Source organism: Terrapene carolina, unplaced genomic scaffold (assembly GCF_002925995.2).
Source record: "Terrapene carolina triunguis isolate 2854851 unplaced genomic scaffold, T_m_triunguis-2.0 Scaffold113, whole genome shotgun sequence".
NCBI lineage: Eukaryota > Metazoa > Chordata > Testudines > Emydidae > Terrapene > Terrapene triunguis.
Window position 1 is genome coordinate 2,711,178 of NW_020664464.1, and position 22,951 is coordinate 2,734,128.

General features: G+C 44.1%; 1 protein-coding gene across 1 annotated transcript in view; it reads right to left on the bottom strand.

The window, feature by feature from the left end:
• Positions 1-5,356: 5,356 nt before the first annotated feature.
• The window catches only part of FREM1 (FRAS1 related extracellular matrix 1), a 94,793-nt gene continuing 77,198 nt past the window's right edge, over positions 5,357-22,951 (bottom strand). The window contains exons 30-36 of the mRNA XM_029911690.1: positions 21,504-21,742; positions 20,461-20,508; positions 20,012-20,191; positions 19,283-19,411; positions 15,537-15,652; positions 7,583-7,668; positions 5,357-6,480 (exon numbers count right to left, since the gene is read on the bottom strand). Coding sequence (XP_029767550.1) covers positions 6,281-6,480; positions 7,583-7,668; positions 15,537-15,652; positions 19,283-19,411; positions 20,012-20,191; positions 20,461-20,508; positions 21,504-21,742 — 998 coding nt within the window. The 3' untranslated portion in view covers positions 5,357-6,280. The remainder of the gene's footprint in view (positions 6,481-7,582; positions 7,669-15,536; positions 15,653-19,282; positions 19,412-20,011; positions 20,192-20,460; positions 20,509-21,503; positions 21,743-22,951) is intronic.

A 22,951-nucleotide genomic window follows, 5' to 3' on the forward strand; every position in this document is an offset into this window, starting at 1 on the left:
TTTGTGATTAAACATTTCTGAGGTAAAGAATGAAAATAGTAAAAAGTAGCATAACCTTGGTATTGCAGCTATTTTAGTCCTACTATCACTTTAAGAGGCTGTGCAGCATGCAAATATACATGACTTGTTGGAACATGTTGCTTTTGAGAAGCAAAAATGCTACTGGTGTGGTAGAAAGAGGTAATTGCTCTGAACTCCTCAGTAAGCTTGGATTCACCCGATGTTTTTAGCAACAGAAGTATTACTTATATTTTCTGCTTGATATCAATAAAGGGAGCAGAGTGAAGAACATGGACATCTTGGGATTGCTGATGCAATAAGGATCAATGAGATGCATGGCTAGTTCTAAGCATCCCAGCTTGTTAGACTCTATGCGGATTTCCACTTACATATGATAGCATCTCCTGAGTAATACATGGAGGCAGAATCCATGTATCATTTAACTGAGAATCTAACTCATCCCAAACTCAGTATGGAGCTGGAAACCTCACTAAGCGGTTGGTTGATTGCTCTGGCTTGCTGTGAGGTGGAAATGAAGAGGGAAAATCAAGATATCTGGAATATTTGAGAGACATTAGAATCTTGAAAGAATCCCCCTTCTTCCTGAAATACATGAAAGATGAGAGAGAGCAGTGGAAATTCTCTAAGCAGTCTGAAAAGACACCTGGAAGATATTTCCAGCACAATCTAAGCCTCTGTAAGAAGATGATGGTAAGACTTCTTATATCCATAGGTTTATTTATAGCAAAAGGTATATTGTGTTATTGGTAACAGCATTAATAATAATTAATCATTGGAACAACTTACCGAGGGGGACGTGGTGGATTCTCCATCACTTGCAATCTTCAAGTCAAGACAATGTTTTGCTTTTTAAAGATATGCTATAGCTCAGTTCTGGGCTTGATGTAGGAATGCCTGGGTGAGTTTCTGTGGCCTGCATTATGCAGGCAGCTAGACTAGATGATCACAGGGCCCTTCTGGCCTTAAACATCTATGAATCTATAAATCAGTTTTTAATTGTGATTTTTAAAACTGAAAGCATGCCTTTATCTCACTTTTCCCTTTCTTATATCTGCTGGCAACGCCTGTGTCCTTCTTTGGATTTATTTCCTAAAATAGAATATTCTAGTGCTCGTCTGCTTAAAAAACAGACGCAGCCAAATATTCATGAGTGATTCTACAATAACAACCCAATGTATGCACCCAAAAGAGGTAGAAACATTAAAGGAAAACAGATTTCAGTAGCTGTATACAATACACAACAGATGTATTGTGCTTACTACTTATAAACACGTTTTTAATATGCTCATCACCACAGTCTCTGTCACAGGAAGAAAGCTTTTAAGTACTTGGGTATTTAAAAGACAAGTCCACAGCTATCATATAGGATTTATTTTTATTAGTATACAGCACATATTTAGGTATAACAGTAAATATAATGCATGTAACATGCTATTTTTTGGTACAAATATTAGATTAGCACCAGTCTAGTGATTTAAATAAGGTAGAACCACAGTGTTGATGGGACTATACACATAATTCTCTCTAGTATTTAGAAAGAATGAATGCAAATCAAAATGTAAATAAACTTCTCAGTTGCAGTGCCCACTAGAGGGAATTGGAACATTCTCTTCTGGATTTCTGTTTCCAAATTAGTTTTAAAAAAGGCAAATTTGATCTGTATAAAGTTAATTATACATTTATTAACACAAATTCAAAAAAAATAGGCTCTTGCTTGAGGAATACATTATATTTTTTTTCACTGAACTTTTTTGCACATTTTTTATATTTGTGAAAGGTGCTGGGTGGACAGTCCTGGTGAATTAAGTCCTCTTTTTATATACAGAACAAGTGCAGCCTGGAGGGACTACATCAGTAAGTGAATGTATAAGTTCATTCTCCATGCCCATTCAGTTTTTGATCTTTCTGTTGGACTCTCAGAACTTCTGATAGCAAAGTTTGTCCTTTGACACCTGAACAACCCCACCCACCATAATCTTTAATTGAGTCAAATCCACAAGCCACTGAGGTCAATGAAAACAATTTCAGTGACTTCAGTGGGCTTCGGATCAGGCCCATAGTTCATTGAACATCTTTCTGTCACTACTGACATGGAAATGTATTCAAACCAGTGACTTACATGGAGGCATATTATATCCCTCTGACTAACAATCCCTTGAGCCATCCAGTGCTTTCATTGACCTGGATTGGATTCATTACATTCTTTGAACCTCAGTATCCTTGCCAGAAATACAAAAGCTGTTCAAATTCTATCCTTGAATTTAAGGAAAGACCAAAGAGAATTCAGATATTATGAAATGATTTAAATCAGGGGTCGGCAACCTTTCAGAAGTGGTGTGCCGAGGCTTCATTTATACACTCTAATTTAAGGCTTTGCGTGCCAGTAATACATTTTAACGTTTTTTAGAAGGTCTCTCTATAAGTCTATATATTATATAACCAAACTACTGTTATATATGAAGTAAACAAGGTTTTCAAAATGTTTCAGAAGCTTTATTTAAAATTAAATTAAAATGCAGATCTTATCAGTTTAGTGTGATCCTTGCCCTTGCTTTTCCTTGCTGAGTTTTCCAATGTCTGGCACGTATTTGGATACTTTAAGCTGCACACAGGCTTCTGAGTGATCAGTTGTTAACCGGCTGGCAGCAGGTCAGTGGCTGGAACCCCAGATCGGCAGCTGAGGTGAGTGGAGCTGGCTGCTGGTAGGGCTGAGCAGGGCCGGAGGCCTGGACCCTGTCTGGCAGGGGGCCTGCGCTGGAACTCCAACTGGAAGCAAGGTGAGTGGGACTGCAGAGGGGACCCAGGCTGGCAAGGGGCCAGCAGCCAGAACCCCAGAGCAGCGACTGAGTAGGTCAGCCCGCTGCTGCTCTGGGGTTCCGGCCGCTGGCTCCTGCCAGCCGGGGTCTCAGCCCGCTGCCAGCCTGGGGTTCCTTCACCCAGGCCAGCAGCGGGCGCTGAGTGGGGCCGGCGGTGGGACCCTGCTGGCAAGGGGCCAGCAGCGGGAAACCCCAGAGTGGCGGCAGGCTGAGCGGCTCAGCCTGTCCCCGCTCTGGGGTTTCGGCTGCTGGCTCCTGCTAGCCGGGGTCTCAGCTCGCTGTCAGCTTGGGGTTCCTTCACCCAGGCCAGCAGCAGGTGCTGAGTGGGACCGGCGGCGGGACCTCGGCTGGCAAGGGGCCAGCAGCGGGAATCCCAGAGCGGGGGCGGGCTCAGCCCGCCGTCGCGTGCCATCAAAAATCGGCTCGCGTGCCACCTTTGGCACGCGTGCCGTAGGCTGCCGACCCCTGATTTAAATGGTTCTTATATCTAAACATTCACAATACCTTGGAAATAAGATTTTTAGCTGTATTACTGTATAGAAAAAAGAATTTAGCGAGGCTATTAAGCATATGCAGTTTGCATTTTTGTTGATGGAACTATCTTAAATCCTCTTCAATTACTTTAAGGCTGGTTTAAATGAGAGTGTGACACACATAGGGCTAAATCCTTCCCTGCTCATACTCAAGCACAACTCCCTTTGAGATCACTGGGGACTTTGCCTGTACAGTTATGCTGAAATCCAACTCTCCCAGCACAAAGCCTCAAGATTAGCAGAGGGAACTAAGTGGGGTGGGTGATGGAATTTACAGATAGGAACACGTACAAAACCACAGAAAAGGAAGCAAGGCTGCTGCACAGTCTTCTGCACAGTTACTGCCATCTGTACTGCTACCCCTCTGTTCTCCCAAGGTGGCAATAGGTGATTAGATTTGGTCATGCATGGCCTGCTTTGGCCTGGCCCCAACAGCCCCATCCATGTTGGCCTATTCCAAACTGGCACAGAGACCCCTCTGCAGAGTTCTGGGGGTGCTGATGCCCTCTGTGAGGTCACTCCATCCATTCTCCTTCCCTCCACACAGCCACACTGGGGAGCTTAAATGGTGCGGAAGGTTGTGTAGGCCTTTCACAGTTGAGTGACTTACACCCTCATTGTACTGCAGTATTGCTCACCTCTGATGTCATTTGGTTAGGTATTGAGGCAAAAAGGTTACCCTGAGAGACTCATTAGACACAGCAACTCTGTAGTGTATCCAGTACACTACATTAAGAAGTTATTTTTCTAGTTTTTGTTCCAATTAAATTCTGAGTTTTTAAAAACTCTCTCAGAAATAAACTTAAATTTTAAAAAAGGCGTCAAATCCCTAAGGATTGTACTTGCAATTGGGTCCAGGTGGGCAGATCCAATTAGGATCTAAAGTCTTTGGGGTTGGATTGTGGCTGGACATAAGAACGGCCATACTGGGTCAGACCAAAGGTCCATCCAGCCCAGTATCCTGTCTACCAACAGTGACCAATGCCAGGTGCCCCAGAGGGAGTGAACCTAACAGGTAATGATCAAGTGATCTCTTTCCTGCCATCCATCTTCACCCTCTGACAGAGGCTAGGGACACCATTCCTTACCCATCCTGGCTAATAGCCATTAATAGACTTAACCTCCATGAATTTATCTAGTTCTCTTTTAAACCTTGTTATAGTCCTAGCCTTCACAACCTCCTCAAGCAAGGAGTTCCACAGGTTGACTGTGCGCTGTGTGAAGAAGAACTTCCTTTTATTTGTTTTAAACCTGCTGCCCATTAATTTCATTCGGTGGCCGCTAGTTCTTATATTATGGCAACAAGTAAATAACTTTTCCTTACTCACTTTCTCCACACCACTCATTATTTTATATACCTCTATCATATCCCCCCTTAGTCTCCTCTTTTCCAAGCTGAAAAGTCCTAGCCTCTTTAATCTCTCCTCATATGGGACCCGTTCTAAACCCCTAATCAATTTAGTTGCCCTTCTCTGAACCTTTTCTAATGCCAGTATATCTTTTTTGAGATGAGGAGACCACATTTGTATGCAGTATTCAAGATGTGGGCATACCATGGATTTATATAAGGGCAATCAGATATCCTCCGTCTTATTCTCTATCCCTTTTTGAATGATTCCTAACATCCTGTTTGCTTTTTTGACCGCCGCTGCACACTGCGTGGACATCTTCAGAGAACTATCCACAATGACTCCAAGATTTCTTTCCTGATTAGTTGTAGCTAAATTAGTCCCCATCATATTGTATGTATAGTTGGGGTTATTTTTTCCAATGTGCATTACTTTACATTTATCCATATTAAATTTCATTTGCCATTTTGTTGCCCAGTCACCTAGTTTTGTGAGATCTTTTTGAAGTTCTTCACAGTCTGCTTTGGTCTTAACTGTCTTGAGCAGTTTAGTATCATCTGCAAACTTTGCCACCTCACTGTTTACCCCTTTCGCCAGATCATTTATGAGTAAGTTTAATAAGATTGGTCCTAGGACTGACCCTTGGGGAACACCACTAGTTACCCCTCTCCATTCTGAAAATTTACCATTTATTTATTTATTATTGTGCAGGTGGGCAAGGTGAGGAGAAGACAAAAGCAGACTTCCTTCCCCATGGTGCTCCTGCACTGTGGGCCTGATCCAACTCCCACTGAGATTCTTCCCATGGACTCCAGTGAGTTCTGGATCAGGTACCATGCTAGGACAGCAATGATTGAAGCACTCGCATCCCTAACAGCAACCCAATATCAGCAACAGAGCTCACTCTGCAGATGAGCCCATTATCCCTCCCCCCACCACTTCTCTCCCTATAACTGCAAGTGAAAACAAAGCTAATAGAACTGTAAATCTGTAGGTTTTATTGCTGCTGAATTCAAACAACAGACAATTTACATTCACCAGTCATGGAACTTGCAAGTTGACTGTTGTGTTCGTTTATTTTTGTTTAAAAATAAATGAATAAATTTACATGGCAATTAGGTGTAAGACCTAAGGCTTTAGTCTTCAGTGTAACAAAATTTGGGCATCTCATTAGAACAAATGACAGATCCAAATGCTGTGGCGGTGTTTGAAAACTGAAATTGGATTCAGATCTGAATTTTGCAAGTAGCCTCTATTGTTGTAATGAGCTCAAACCTAAACCAAGAACCAAACATTCTGAAACTTGGTGGTGCTTGAATTCTGGATCTATACTGAGTCTTTCTCTAATGAGAACCTATTTGCCCACCCCTTCCTTGCTATGCTTAGCACTGTGCTACCGCATTAACTCGATTTGACTCTAATATACCACAGCAGGAGTATAAAAATAAACCCTGATGATAATGAAGTTTCTTTTCTACACTTATACCCTCAGAATACTGCAAATATAAGTTAAACATTCTGAGCACAAGAAAGGCCAGATGGGTATGAGTGTCAGTTTTGTTTACAGCTTTCTTGAGCAGATATAGTTGTGCCTATTACCCTTCCTACAGTCTTTTGCTTGCCATTTCCCTCGCCTCTGCACCAAAACACAATTCTTTCCTTGCTTTGAAAGGCGAGATGGACTTCTTCTCCAGTTTGTGAAGGTGACAGGTTCTCCTCCATGCCACTCCCAATGGCCAGGATTAACGTGGTCATTAAAGCCTAATATGAATCAAAAAGATCAAGTCAGTGATATGCATTTCACCTGCAGTCTGAAGCCTTCTGCTACAAAAGAAAGCCTATTCTTCTATTTCTCCAGTGAGAAGTACACAGAAGACTTTTTTGAAGGAAGAGAGCCAGAGCCAGAGCCAGAGCCATCCCTTGGGTAGGGCAAATCGGGAGCTTTGGGGGGTCCCGGGGGCCAGTGCGATTGGCTGGCGCGGTCGGTCCCAGAAGAGACGAATCCATCAGTTCCATACCAGGACCTGCACCCCCCTAGGGACAGCCCTGAAGAGAGCACACCAGGACTGCAAGTAAAATACAGTGTGACTTCTGGTAAGGCAACTAGCAACCTGTGAACAAGGAGACAGCATCCTTTCCCTTACTGTCACCCACCCCAAAATCTCTCCATTTCTCTAGACTTTATGTCCAAGTTTTTCTTGTGATATTTATCTTAATTTCCCTAGTAAGCATATTCTAGTCAAGAATGCAGCTTCAAACTTTATCCCAGCCCCCTTGTGAAAACAAATTCCTGTCAGCCTTTTAACATTCATACAGGCCTTGTCTAGACTAAGAAAATAGTTCATGTCCGAAAACATGTTGGCTAACAATTTTAAACATGTCTTTTCACCTAGTGCAGGCACAGCTTACCACCTTTAAAGCGTTAGTTGGTTCACCCCAAACACATAAATAGTGTTTAAAATAGTATTAGCTAAGATATTCAGACATATCCTATTTTCCTAGTCTAGACAAGGCCCCAGATGGAAATATATGAACTCACTAAATTTGTTGAGCCTGATTCTCCGCTCCATTACAACAGGTTTATACCACTGAGGTCAATGGAGTTGCACTAGTGTAAAACTGATCACTCGGCGGGGGAGGGGGGCCGGGTGAGAAATTAAGATGAAATACCTCTCTATGTTACAGATTTGCAGGACTGGAACTTTCCTTTTATACATTTCTCTAAGTATTCAATAAAAGCAATTTAAGAAAAAAGGACAATGGACCAGATGGACAGTTGGTCTGTGTTCCTATGTTCCAAAGTAAAGCTCATAGACACTAGTGTCTCTGGGAGACAATCATATTTAACATTTTGTATACTTGCCTATCCAAAAGGGTTTCCTTCCACTGAAGTCCCACAGCCACTGCATGTGTTGTTTCGTGACCACACTTGCTAGACTTCCAAGGTATCTAGGTTCAAAAAGAGAGGATGGAATAATCAGAATTATCCATGGTGAGACATCTTTCCAATTGACTTTTCTATGAGTGTTTATTCTACCATAAAGACACATATTACAATTTCACATGAAAACTGATGTTTGGCTCAAAGAATACCCTTTACACAGGTTTATTTTTAAAACTCATGTCCATCTGGACAGACTGTGTAGTCACTAATCAATTACTTAAAGGTAATAGATATTATATACTCATATGTGATATTTTAAACCCAATGTTAATTCTTTCACAAGAAATTCTTTAACGTGGACTTAAAAGTACATGCAGTTTTTTTGGTAGGTGGATTGTTTTGCAAACAAGAGTTGTTTTTTTTTGTAACAGTAAGCTAAGGTCCATCTACCCTACAAACACAACCATGTTGAGGAATCTGGTCACATTATCCATTTTGTAGTGCAAACTCTCTTTTAACTATGCCCCTGGAACTATGCTAAAGCCTTGGATAAATAAAGGCAAAAATCTCATTTACACTTCAAAATGGAACTGTGTTATAACTGGATCAGGGGACAACTGGAGTATAAACAGATAGATTCCTGACACAGTTGAAACTGTAGTGTAGATGAGGCTTAAATGTCTTTAATAAAGTCCTAGCAGAAATTTTTAAGACTTGTTTGATTTACAGTGTCTTCCACTTAATTCAATCAGCAGTTGAGCTGGGTCTCTGCTTACATATGCTCTAAACCTTGGAACCGAATCATTTAATTTAACAGCAGTATAATCCTTTGATTGGTCCATGAAAATTCAGTAAAACTAAATCACTGGCACTAGAAAGTTGCTTCACCAAGTGCTACAAACCTGTGATATACACCCTAGTGATCATAGCAATGAGATCAACCTCTTATTTCAATCCAAATAATAGAAACACCTGATTGCAGCCAGAAGAAAGCACTGGTGTGGCTATAATAAAATCTAATCTTAAGAGAGGTCCCTTGCAAATACTGATTTAAAAATCATGCTTGTATGAAACGACATTTCTAATCATTACATGTAGTCAGGGCTCTAGACACACTGTAAGAAAATGAGAACAGTTCTGAAAGTGCGTGTATGATAATAGCATTAACCTAGGCTGGGCTCCAGACAGGCAGGAAATGACAATATAATAGTATTTATGGAGCTAAATGTAAATCTAACTAAACCCTAATTAAAAAGTCTCTACTGAAGAGGACATACTACTTTATTTAAAATACACACAACACTCATTGTGGTGCCAAATATGTCCATTTACATTTTTTTCTGTGTGCTTCAAAATCTATTCCATGCATTCAAAAGCATCCATCACCTCAGCGCAATCAATCCCAACTAAGCAAACATTTCAGCTAAATGGTGCCTTCCGAGGGTGGTCACGGCAATATGCAAGGCATTCAGCATAGAGGAGAGAGTTTAGATCCTTTCTCTAGTGCATTAGGGCAGCTCTGTACCAAACTAAAACTGCCCAATAGCCAGTTTAACCAGGTACAGGAAGGATCCCTACAGCATAGGGGGATCCTTGAGTGGTGCAGAGCAGCTGCAACAGACTCTGCATCACATACCCTATGGCCAGCAGAGGAGGAATGGTTGGGGCAACTCCATACTGCTGGCTAGCCCAGGCTGTCATATCTCATTTGGGGCCATTAGCACCAATACTAGTTCACACAGCCAGACACACAGCTGGCCCAAGATCAAGGGAGTGTCAAAGGCATTGAGCAGCTCCCAGACATAGCCTTAGATCTGTTTTTAATTTTTTGTATTATGGTAGCACGTAGGAACCCCAGTCACAGACCAGGACCCAAATGTGTTAGGTGCTATACAAACACAGCAAAAAGATGGTCCCTGCCCTGAAGAGCAACAATCTGAGTTATGAGCTCTGGCTGTTAGTAAGTTTTATTTAAACGCTAATGCATGGAGGGTGCAAATAGATTTCAGGTCAATGGAAGAGAGGCCCTGATTTTCCTGTACAATCCAGACCCTTTGTGTCACTCAGGCAGTGCAAAGTGCATGGCCCCCAAAAAATTCCCCTTATGGAGGGGAGCTCCCTAGTGGAGGGAGGAAGGAGGGGGCTCCCATGCAAGCAGAGCTCTGCTACACTGCTCCTCAACTGATGCAATGTCCCCAAGGGCATAAACTGGAACAGCATCCTAGGCTGCTCTAACTACTGTTGGGTCTGGGCCAGTGCAGAATCAAGGAACTGTAAAGGAGCTCTCCTCCCCTCATGCCAACAGGAGCTTGGAGGCAGGGGAGAATTGAGACGAGAGAATCAGATTCATAAACAGTTCTTTGACAAGTGTTGAAAACATTCTGTTACTCAAATGGAAGGTTTCCTTTCCACTGAGCAACCCTCTTTGTTGTGTGTTAAACATTCTTCAGTGACCCATGCATTGTCATGTCTACATTGTCTGACTGAGAACAATACCCTGCAATTAGTGTGGCAGAAATGATGCAAGTTTGGCGGGGCAATTAGCTGTTTTTATATCACACCAACATGACACAGAACGATTCTGTTTCAAGGGAAGCATTTTATTATGAAATTTCATGACTTGTCGCTGTTGAGGGGCTGAACAAATAGGTTCATATGCCATCCAGAGGGCAGATTCAAATGGGCGAGTGTCATGTTTATGTCAAAACCCAATGCTGAAACATGAACCCTGTCACTTTGTAGCTAAACCCCAAATCTGAATGTCTTCAGGTTCATTACTTCCTAATGGTCAGTCCTGTCAGAATGAAGATATGGACAATCCTACGCACTGTAAAAGTATTAATGGACCATACTATGCCTTAGGATCTGTATTTATGGCTCCTAAGTGGAATCCAAATGTGGCCCAGTATTTTCAGCTGAGACTGCTGCTATTAATTTGCTTGCACTGTCTCCAGTTACAAATGGAAGGTATCTGGTGCAAGGATGTTTTCAGAAAGGGTCATTAATTCAGCAACTAACTCCCTCAGTTTTTGTACCAGTATAAAAACGACATTTGTTAGGGGTGTGATTTTCTTTATCATTATAGTTATACCAGTACAACTGCTAGTGTGGATACTGGCACATTTTTGCCAGTCTAACTGCACCCATATTAACCACTTTAACTACACCTCTGACCCGACATAATGCGACCTGATATAACATGAATTCGGATATAACGCAGTAAAGCAGTGCTCCGGGGTGGCGGGGCTGCGCACTCCGGCGGATCAAAGCAAGTTCGATATAATGCGGTTTCACCTATAACGCGGTAAGACATTTTGGCTTCCGAGGACAGCGTTATATCGGGGTAGAGGTGTATATCAGTATAGTTAAACTTCTGTATAACTTCTGTGCTTACACAAGGCCTGAGTGTGTTGCTCTTCCAGGGACTCTGCAAGGTGTATTTATCTATCCAAGTTTGGTTTTCAACCTTTTTTCATTTGGAGACCCATAACAATTTTTGAATGGAGGTGCAGACCTCTTTGGAAATCTGAGACATAGTCTGTGGAGCCCAGGGGTCTGCAGACCACAGGTTGAAAACCACTGGGGTAGAATATACAGGGTACATTTTTTTTTCTTTAAAGGGAATTAACCTTAGTTGGAGTCTTACTGCCATTGAGCCAGCAAGATTGTAGCTTAACATTTTTTAAAAAATTGTATATCCATCAACACAGTTTCTTATAAAATTGGGGGCAGGGGGAAGTAAATAATTCACAGAGTAGTTCTCCCAGATGAAAACCTGGTAGTATAATGATGTTTTATAGTGTTCTGAAACTGGCTGTTTCATCTGTAAACACATTACAGATCAAACATCACCAGTAAAATAACGAGGAGCTATGCATGCATTACTTTGGGAATGAAACGGCTGATCTGTTCCAGTAACAGAAATAAGAGAATAGAAAAATAAAACCATTTATTAACTTATCTTCCAATCAGCACTTCAAAATGAATGAAACATCTTCTGAGACTGGGACCTGCACATCTGTAAGCCATTTGCAGTAGAGGGGGGAGGAGCGCTCATTTAACATGATAAAGCCTCCTCAAACTGAAGTATCCAGCTTTAATTAAATGATCACGGCTCATCATGAGAGATTTGTTTGCATGTTAGTTAGCTGATATACTTGGACTCTTCCTCTTGGTGTTCCATACCATCACTTAACCTCCTTAAATTTTCATATTACACACAACTTTCCAGCAGGAAAGGAGTCCCTGCAGCTACTCACACACACAAGGTGGACTTCCCAGAGAACAGAGGTCTGACTAATATAGTTTAGGGAGGGTTCCCTCCCAGCTAGTTGAATGTTAAAGGGATTTCAGAGAGAAGATAATCAGGATCTGCTGGCCTGACAGCTTTGTTCGGGATGTTGTCTGGAGGAGGACAGGAAAAGGGTCATTATATGGCTCATATTACTCACCAGGCAAAACAAAGTCATAATGAATGCGAGAGCATGTTGTTGCCAATATAAATACAACCAGGGGAAAACTGCCTCAAACAGCAGAGCTCAGGAGAGGGAGCAAAGCTCTTTCTGACCTTCCCAGCATGGCAGCAATAGGGTTGGACAGGATCGACACCCTCCCCCCTTCACTTGCAGGTAGGGAGGAAGTACACTGCTTTGCCAACCTCAAGCTTTCAAAAGATCACCAACCAGATCCATTCAAATCATGAAATTAACAAAAATGAGGTTTATTTTCTTTGCCTTCTGGTTTCTGAACCTTTAGGGTGCACTTGGGTTGCACTTTTCCAGCTTTTCTCTACAGCCAGGGGGTCTAGCAACTTGCTTTTTAAAAATGGAAGCTGAGACTGATGTAATCACTTGGGTCCAGGAGCTGGAACTTTAAGAACACCACCGTGAGACTCATGATAAAAATCGCCAAAGTTGGCCACACTAGGTGACATTTTAGTAAGGATAGGTGAATTGGTCTGGATGGTATAAGAACCAAGACCTAACCTTTGCCAATTATCCAGAGCAGACTCAAACTGTCATGAAGGACTGGAATCAATTAAGAAGTACTTTATTCTCCATGCTCCCCCTGCTGCCCTCATTGCTCAAAACACGTTTCAATCCAGTCCCCATTAACCTCTTTTCACCTCTGGCTCCTCTCTGTTGTAACCTTTATATTACAGAATAGTTGCAGGGCCCAGATGAGTACGTGCTAGGCCCAATCCGCTTTCAATTCTTATGCAGTCTACCACTCTCCACAATTTGTTACTCTCCAGCAGGGCTGCCAGAGTGGTCTGGAGCATTGCTCTACCACCGGAAATCTAGGATGGAGCTTTGCACTGGCACTTGAGAAAGCTATGCTCTGGCAGCTCTGCCTAGGTATTTTCAACACCTCAGGGTAGATCTACATTGCATCTGGGAGGTGTGATTTGCAGCGGAGGTAAACTGACTTACGCTAGCTCAGCTTGAGCTAGCATGCTAAAATAGCTGCGTGGATGCTGCGGCATGGGCAGTGCCTCAGGCTAGCCACCCAAGTGCAGACCCAGGAGGTCAGGTGGGCTATGTCTCAGGCGGCTAGCCCAAGCCGCTGCCCGTGCTGCAACATCCACCCGCTAAATTCAAGTGAGGGCCATAGACCCTCCTCTTCCCACCCCTTCACCCCCCAAAAACCTCAGAATTGGGAAGCAAGATCAGAGGCCATTGCCCATATCAAGGGATATAGGCTCATAGGACTTTAAGCTCAGAAGGGACCATCATCATCATCTAGTCTGACCTCCTGCACGTTGCAGGCCACAGAACCTCACCCGCCCAGTCCTGTAATATATCCATAACCTCTGGCTGGGTTATTGAAGTCCTCAAATCATGATTTAAAGACTTCAAGTTACAGAGAATCCACCATTTACACTAGTTTAAACCTGCAAGTGACCCATACCCCATGCTGCAGAGGAAGACGAAAACTCCACAGGTTATCTGTCAGATCTGACCCATGGGAAAATTCCTTCCCGACCCCCAATATGCCAATTAGTTAGACCCTGAGCATGAAGGAGGTAGCTCCAGTAATACGAATGAAGCAGGATGGGAGCAGAACATAGAAGAGAGGGAGTAAAGGAAGGGGCCACGGAGCTGGAGAAGCAGACGGGAGTGTGGTGGGTCATTCCTTAAGAGCCCTAAGAAGAGTTCTTCTGGAACCCTCTGGCTGCTGCCATTACGGCCCCAGTGCAGCAGTCCAAGGAGCAGCAATACTTGCACAGCCCCAGACCCAAGTGTGGGGAAAGGAGCAGAAGGAGTTGGGCACAGAGACAAGTTCTGGCCTCTGTTCTGCTCAGCTGCAGAGTCTGTCAGGGGCTCCAGGAGAAATAAGTCCCTAGAGGCAGGCAGTGCTTCCCAAGTTCTGTCCCCATACCCTTCCCGCTGTGCCGGCCCTCGTGCTGGGAGGTCTCTATGCCTGCTCCCTGCCTTTCCAAGGACAGCCCAGACCAGGGACAGTGGAACAGGGGTCCCAACACCAGGGATGTACCCTCACCTGGGACACAACCAACCCCTAACCTGGTTCCTCCCCAGCCACCTCTCCTGGGGTGAGCCTGGTCCTAACCATCCCTCACTCCAGTCATTCTCCATACCTCGCCCCTCTGGTCAGCCAGTTGTAGCCCTCTGCCCCGCTCCATCCCATGTCAGCTCTGCTGTCCTGTATTTTCACCTCGCCACAACTGACTGCACAATTCTGCCACCATTATCCATGCCCCAAAGCTTCTTATCCAAGTTGGAATCAGCACTCAGAGGACTGCTATGGACAGAAAAGGATCCTGGAGAACCTCCAACTTGGGCTCTTGGGGAATGACCCTACACCTGTCTACTTCCCTAACTCCCTGGCCCCTTCCTTTACTCCTTCTCCTCTCCTGTTTCAGTTGACCTCTGTTTTTTTTACTCACAAAATTGTGAGCCCAATTAATGTCCCTTGGATGCATAAGTAACTTAAGTCTCTGGCTGTGCCCAGAAATACAATTTTTAGATGTTTAACTGAGTTAAGGCCCCCTTAAAGTAAGGGTGAAAAATGTGGTCTCACCCTGTGATGCTTACAGGATAGAAAGATGCAGACACAGTTGGTGAAGAGAATAGAAAAGAAGGAAGAAATGCACCCACCATGTATATGCTTTGCTAGGCTCCAGCACTATAAAGTTGATCAGAACATCACTGCTCTCCCAGATTCCACTGTATGGTAGAGAATGAACAAACTCGCCTCTCCAGAGTTATGCGGAGTCTTTGCTGTAAGCATTGCCAACCCAACCTTTCAAAAATCACGAGTCAGCCCCCCACACCCCAAAAAAGAAAAAAAAAATCACAAGATTGTTTAGAAATTTCATGCCTTTTAAGCCATTTAATATTGGGTTCTCTTTATTTGCCTTCTAGTCTTGAAGAATGAGAACTTTATAGGACCAAACTTTTCTCAGCAAGTTGGAGGGTTAGAAATGTTGTGTTCAAATGCAAGCCAAAATTCCCATGTGTTTACATGACTCCAAGAACGAGTGCTTTAAGCAAAAAAAAAGCAAACAAACAAAAAAACCCCCACACCAAATATTGTGAGACACAATAAAATTGTAACAGCTGGCAACACTGTACGCAGGAAAGTGGTGGGTCACAAGCTGGAGAGAGAAATATGTGAGAAATTGAGTCTTCATTCTCTTCAGCTTCCCATTCAGTGATGCTGTGGGGGGAAGAGTCACCACTGCAAACAAGGCATTGCAGGAATGGAAATCATGAAGAAGGGGTGGGGGGTAAGCATCCAACACAAACATTTTGAGATTAACCTTTCTTGGGCTTTTATTTTGAGCCAGAACCCTCAGCTGTGCAGCATCAATGGAATGGGGGTTAACAGAATCAACTGAGCACAGGAAGCAGCTCAGTGCAGGAGCAACACCCAATTACCACACAAAATGATTAATCTGAAAAAGACTTACTGTTCCCGGCAAGCCCGAGCAGCTGTATTCCAAGTGACTTTCTGGTCTGTGATCAGGAAATAGCAGCTGCCTCCATGATGGCTCCATCCAGATGGGCATTTTTTCATGCTAACATCCTGAAATAAAAAGCTTGCTCATGCTCAGAGTGACTTGTTAATAGCATCAGCCTTCTAAAGCGCTGCTTTAACATGCCTCTTCAGGATCAAAACGAACACAAACATTTGTTTATATTAATAAAACTGAAGGCATTTTTTAAATTCAACATCAGTAACTTCAAAAGATAGACTGCGTGCAACATCCATCTAGTGGAGTAGGCATGCACAAGATCAAAGCAGTTACACTAAATTTAGGGCTTAAATTCTCACAGAATGTTTCCCAGAGCTCCCCAGGCCTCCCCATTTAGTGTTCTGGGATGCGCTAGGGCTTGGAGCTTCAGCCCCGGGGGGCACGCTGGGGCATGAGGCTTCTGCACTGTGCCAGGGCTCAGGGCTTTAGCCTTGTGGGGCGTGCCAGGGCTCGGGGTGTCTGCGGTGCATCAGGGCTGACCTCCTGCACAACAGGCCATAGTATCTCACCCAGTAATTCCTGTATGAAGCCCAAAAACTTGTGGTTGAACTTGCATGTATATTTTAGACAGACATTCAATGTTGATTTAAAGACTTCAAGCGACTAAGAATCCACCACAGCCCTTGGTAAGCTGTTCCAGTGGTTAATTACCCTCACTAATAAAATTTAGACCTTATTCACAGTTTGAAATTGTCTAACTTCAACTTCCAGCCACTTGACTTTATGTCTTTGTCTGCTAAATTAAAGAGCCCTCTGATATTGATTCCCTGTATGGTGTTTGCAGCCCATGAGCAAGTCAGCTCCCAACCTTCCCTTCAATATGCTGAATAGGTTGAGCCCCTTAAGTCTCTTACTGTAAGGCATACTTTCCATGCCTCCAATAATTCTTGTTATTCTTCTCTGATTATGTATGTATGTACTACAGCAGCAGCCAGGAGCTCCACTGTGCTAGGCACTGTACATTAGGGTCTGCCTACACTGCAATTGAGCACCAGCAGCTGACCCATGCCAGCTGACTCAGGCCCACAGGACTACACAGTCCTTCCCACAAGAGATTTTAGTTTTTTTGTAATAGAGGTTTTGTGTTTGCTTGATACATTCAGGCTATATTTTGGATGAGTCCTATAGTTGCAGGGTCCCCGAGCTCAGGCTCCAGCCTGAGCCCGAACATCCACACTGCAATTAAACATCCCCATAGCCCAAGCCCTGTGAGCCCGAGTCAGCTGACACAGGCCAGACGCAGGTGTTTAATTGCAGTGTAGACGTACCCAAAGAGATTAAGAAACACTCCTTGTCCCAAAGAGTTTACAATCTAATTCAGACTGTATGACCGATACAAAATGGAATTAGTTGCCATTTCACACAGACCAGTGAAGAGTGACCATTGGGGCCATCCAGTTTCCTCAGAGATTTAGGTCCTGATTCTTTGGTGTGTCTGAGAAGTGCTCAGTGTACATCTAAGGAGATGTGTACAAAGATGGCGTTAAGGGTTTGTCTAGATGAACAGTTAGTACGTAGCACACTAGGGTGTAATGCTACAGCCAGAGCCATCCCTAGGGTCCGACAAATCAGGGCTACCGCTCCGGGCCCCGTGCTTTGGGGGGCCCCCCGACGCAGGCTAGCACGATTGGCCGGTGTGCATGGACAGCGCGTGAACCACCCCTTCCACCCGAGGGAGAGCGCGCCGCCAGAAGGGAGAGCATGTGGTGGCGTCACTACAGCTTCCCCAGTCCCAGAGCGCTGGGAGGGAGAGTGTGCAGTGGTGCTGCTTCAGCCTCCCCAGTCTTGGGAAGGCGGGCGGCATGGCCCCAGCCCCCTGGAGCCCAGCGGCACTACCGAAGTGGGGCTCTGGGCGTGGAGTGTGTGTGTGGCCATGCTTGGCTGTTTGGGGAGGCCCTGCCTCCCCTCCCCTGCCCGGAGTGGTCGGTCACGGAAGTGATGGATTCGTCACTTCTGCCCTGGGCCTCGCACCCCCCCTAGGGAGGACGACCCTGGCTACAGCACACTAGCATGTTGCACACTAAGGGTGTGTCCACACTGGCAAGTTTCTGCGCCACAAGTTATACCACTTTTATTAAACCGCTGGAATTAAACCGCTGTTGCGTGTCCACATTGTGCTCCTTGTGACGGTGGAGTGCATCCACATTAGCAGCGCTTGCAATGGCAAAGAGAGCAGTGCACTGTGGTAGCTATCCCACTGTGCAACTGGCTGCAGGGTGCTTTGGGAAGGGTTTGCAATGCCTCATGGGACAGGCACAGTGTCACATGATGCAGGTTTCCCAATCCCATTGTTCCATGGGCATCATTCTACACTGCCAGCTGCTTTTCAGCTGAAGTGGAGGGGGGAGAGGGAACACATACACACACACACACACACCTCTGTGTTCAACAGCATGAGCATTCCACATTAATGGTTTGCTTTGTGTCCCAGAGCAGATCAGCACAGCATGCAATGGCTGTCAGAAACAGTGCTTTGAAAGGGGAGAGGCGCATGTATCCAGGGCAGCCGAGTTAAAAACAATGAGTAGAGCAGCCACTTGAGGCGTTATGGGACAGCTCCAGAGGCCAGTTACAGCACAGAAAGCAATCAAGTGTCTACACTGGCAATAGAGCGCTGGAGCCTCTGCGCAAATAGCCTTACGACTCTCGTCAGTTTTTTGCAGCGCTGCAACTGAGGAGTTTCTGTGCACAAAGTGGCTTGGCAGTGTGTACACGTCTGTAGTTTGAGCGCAAAAAGCTGCTTTACTGTGCAGAAACTTGCCAGTGTAGACAAGCCCTTAATGTCCATGTGGACCCTGCTACTATGCACTGGGAGTTTTGTAGTGCACATCGACCTACTCTGCTTTGAAATGGAAGTAGGTCAAAGCACACTACGGGACTCTTAGTGCGTGGTAGCAGGGGCCATGCAACCAGTTAGCGCACAACTCCCTAGTGCACTGTAGTTTTACATTCCAGCTTGCTGCATGCTAACTGTTCATCTACACAAGCCCTAAGCCACGTTAATGCTTCACTGAACCTAGGGCATCAGAATGCCAGACTGGTCTGCAATATAATTTAGAGGAACCTGGCTACTGTATGCTGGCTGCCAATGTCAGCTGGAGATCAGCTGGGTGCATGGATCCCTAGCCACACTGCATCCACTAGTAGGCAGGAAGAGGATGGCATGGAAAGCTACTATTGCAGTGACACACCACTCAAAGATCCCCCTTGTAGGGGAAGCCCTGGTAGCCAGGTGTAGGACTGCTTTGCCCCACCAGAGCAGAGCAAAGCATCCCTAACATACCAGTGAATCAGGCGCCTACACTTCATCTCAGATATTCATTTCATACCAACATGTCTAAAAGTGTGTCTGTTGGGGTTGCATGCATCTGATAGGCACATGTTCCTGAGGCTTAATGATGAAGCAACACTGATGAGACTGCACCTGAAGATGTTTAAGAACATCATGTCAAGAAACAGTATTTTGACAAGTTTTTGTTAAGCCTTCTTGAAGTGCTTTTACTTAAAAACGTATTACAAAGAAATGTTCCCTTTTATTCATCCAAAATGTAGCCTGAATGTATCAACCAAAACACAAAATCTCTATTACAATAAACTAAAATCCCTTGTGGAAAGGACTATACAATTTAACATCGGAGAAGCTTAAAATTAAATGCACACAAAGGGCAGGCGATAGTTACCTTGCTTTTTGAAGTCCATAACTTCCACGAAATTCCATCACACTGAAATAAGTTTTGGGTACTTTCTTCAAAATGCAAGAGCCCCTCTAAATCAGGTGTGCAGCTCTTTGGAAAGGAGAGGACCAGGTCCTGAAAAAGAGAATAACATTTGCATATTGAAGCAAAATGGTTTTATGGAACAGAATAAATGGTCAGTTTTTACTTCAAGAGATTGTGACATGCATAGGCGCTGACTTACTCAGATTCTGGGGGGGTGCTCGACCCCTGCTCTTCCCCAGACCCCGCTTCCCACTCCACCCCTTCCTCCAAACCCCCACCCCCGCCTCTTCCTGCCCCACCTCTTCCTGCCCGCAGCACCTCCTGCACGCTGCTGAACAGCTGATCCACGGCAGGCAGGAGGCACTGGGAGGGAGGGGGAGGAGCTGAACAGCAGAGCCGCTGGAGGGCGGGAGGCGCTGATCCACAGGACTGCTATTTTTTTTTTCTATGGGTGCTCCAGCCCCAGAGCACCCATAGAGTCGGGGCCTATGGTGACATGCAAATGCTAAATGGGTTGAGTTGTTAATTTATCCATGTATTGGCTAAATTAGTCTAAAGAACTAGAAGAGTAAATATTGGAGGTGGGGGTGGGGTTGGACTGGAGATCTCAGAGGTGTTAAATCATCTTAGATAACAACTTAAGTTAAAAATCGATGGTGAAAACTCATATGAAACAAAAGGTTTTCATACCTTTTGGCTAGAGTGTGATTCAGACATCAACTCTGCCGTATCAGCTTGTGGGACTTCTGTCTTCCTGGAGGAGATCACATTTATCTTTGTCTGCCCTTGGTTAATTATTGACTTGTTAGCCTTGTTTGCATTAGCTGATGAGGTGTCATCCTCTACTCTGAGAGAGACCAATCCATGATACTTGATTTTTAAAGTAACCAAAAGAAAAAAAAACAGAGGATTATCATTCATAAGCAACTTCAAAATTTTCCTCACAAAAATGGAAAGGAATTTTGAAACACAAGTTATTGTCAATCAAGGGGAGGAGACCCCCAAAGAAAAAGACAAAGAGAATGAGAAAGTGCAGTCAGTATTAACTACATCAAATTATTAAAGTTGTTATACATGCAGCTCAGATAAGACACAATAAGGAAAGAATCATAGAAGAAGCCACACCATATTATTCTTACTTTAAAAGCCACATTGGTTCCATTTCTTAACACAGATGAAGGATGAACCTGAAAAGGCCAGACAGTGAAATGAGTTTGGCGTATCTACACAATATAGAAACAGGTAGCTATCTGAAGCTTTTCATGAAAGTCTCATTGGGGTGGCTGGTGGTGAATAATCTAGATTAGCAAACACTACAGATTTTATTCTTGGTTTTAATTTTTTCCTCCTACAATGGAGGCGGACGACATCTGAAAGTAGGCAATTAAAACTGAGGCCACGTCCTACATTACAGGGACTACAATAGCATAGTTATGGCACTATAGCTATGCCGGCATAACCCCATAATGTAGGCAGCCTACAGCAATGGGAAAGGTTTTTCTGTCACTGTAGAACTCCATCTCCCTGAGAAACATTAGCTAGGTCAATGGAAACATTCTTCCATCCACCAAGCTGTATCTACACTGAGAGCTACACTGGCACAGATACAGTGCTTAGGGGTGCGGATTTTTCACACCCCCAAGTGCCATAGCTGTGTCGACCTAAATTTTACGTGTAGACCAGGCCTGACACACAAAGGTGTGCTCAAGATCTGTTTACATAACCAGTTAAAGATCACAGTCGTGTCCCAATCAAATCAGTGTACATGAAATCTGCCTAATGAGGTGTCTCCACTGTTTTTTCCAATTTAGGTAAATTTTATTTCCTTGTTTATTTTCTAGTACCTTCAGGATCAGGTGCTTAGCTCCTATAAATTGACCTAGTTCCATTAATTTCAATAGAGCTCTGCTGATTTACCCCAGCTGAGAATCTACCCCCATCGGAATCTTATTTTGGTTTGTTGTTTGATACACATTTCCTTCCTCAACTCCGTCTGTCTTTCTCACATAGACAGATCCTCAGTGTCAAGGCTTTCAGAAGATACAGTATATTCTTAAAAAGCTCTTAAGTCTGATCCACTGAATGCACAAATATTTTTCTAGTTACAGTAAATTCAGGTAAGATCACTACTTTAAAAACATATATATTATCATCCCACCACCATACAATAGATCTGCCTTACTATTTTGCCATTTCTGACAGCTCTAAGCCTCATCCTTGACAGATTCACCAAGTTGAATTCCTGTAACACATCCCCTCTCTGCACCATCATCTCTTTGGAAGAGGACAGCGGGATTCCTTCCAAGTGAACAGTGCCAGGATTGGAGGGCGATGAGGAGCCTGAGGAAACTGGAAGCAATGCGCCTTTCCCCCATAAGTTGTGCTTGTTTTGGCCAGAGGAATGGAAAGAGCTGCATTGACCTGAAAGCATACAAGATGGCAGATGGTCAGTTCATTTTACATGAGCAGATAGCTGGTCACATTGACTAGGGCACTGAAACAGCTTGTCATTAAAAGTTGGATGATTTTTCATCTGATGTTGCCGATTTGCTATTTATTCACGAGTCCTCATTTCTCCCATTTGTTTACATAGAGGAAAAGAGCATTCATGTATAGTATTGTCTGTGAGTCGTAAAAGTATAAATACTTTAGCACAAGTAAATAAAATCAACTCCCTGAAAATCAAATGCACTAAGAGGTACCTGTTGAAGGTACACATTTGGTCCATAGATTTTCAGGTATAATGAACAATTTTGGTAATATTTATGCCCTAATGATTTTCTCTCATCCCAAACAAAATTTTGCTGCCCTGTAAATGAGCACACATATGCTGTAGCACCCTCTTCTGACCCTCACATGGTTCTGCAGCAGCTGGCCTCAGTTTCCCTTCACCCAGGAGATAATCAATAAGTCCAACAAGGCCATCACACACACCAATGCCCCTACCATATGCTCAGTCTCTTTTGGCCCAGTGTCACATAGAGGTACAAACCCTGCTTTCCTGAATGTTTATCTATTTTGAACCTCCAAATATAGTCTCTCAGGTGTTCCACTGGGCACCACCCCTCCTTTATGAGACCTATCTATTCCCTTTCACAATCCCTCTCCTCTTCAACTTCCCCAGGTAACACACTCGTCAGCCCTCCCTAGCTGCTTATTATTATTTTTCCCTTTGGAGTCCTCTGAATTACTGAGCTCCTCTTCTTGGACCTGTGCTCTGTGGATCCTCAGGCCACACCTTCAGAAGGCTTCCCCAACTGCTTCCCTCAGGAGTCCTATCAGGAGCTCAGCACACCTCAAACAGCTCCCCAGTTACTCTTCTCTGTCTCCAGCTGCAATCCCCAGCTGTTTGATTATTTCTCACACAAAGATCTCTCCCGCTCATGTCCATTCTTCTCTGCCTTATAAAGCCCAGGTATCTTTCCTATCAATGAATCAGCAGCAGCCAGTTGGTCCCAGGTGCCTTCCTTATCAGTCATTTGGGTAGCAAGCAGTCAGTCATAGGTGCCTTCTTTTTCATGCTTTGACATTGTCTTATTTTCCTCTCAAACCAGTTTTACACTGATAAATTTCTGACTTCAGTTGAGTAATTTGGGTTTACATCAATGTTACCAATAGAGTGACCAGACA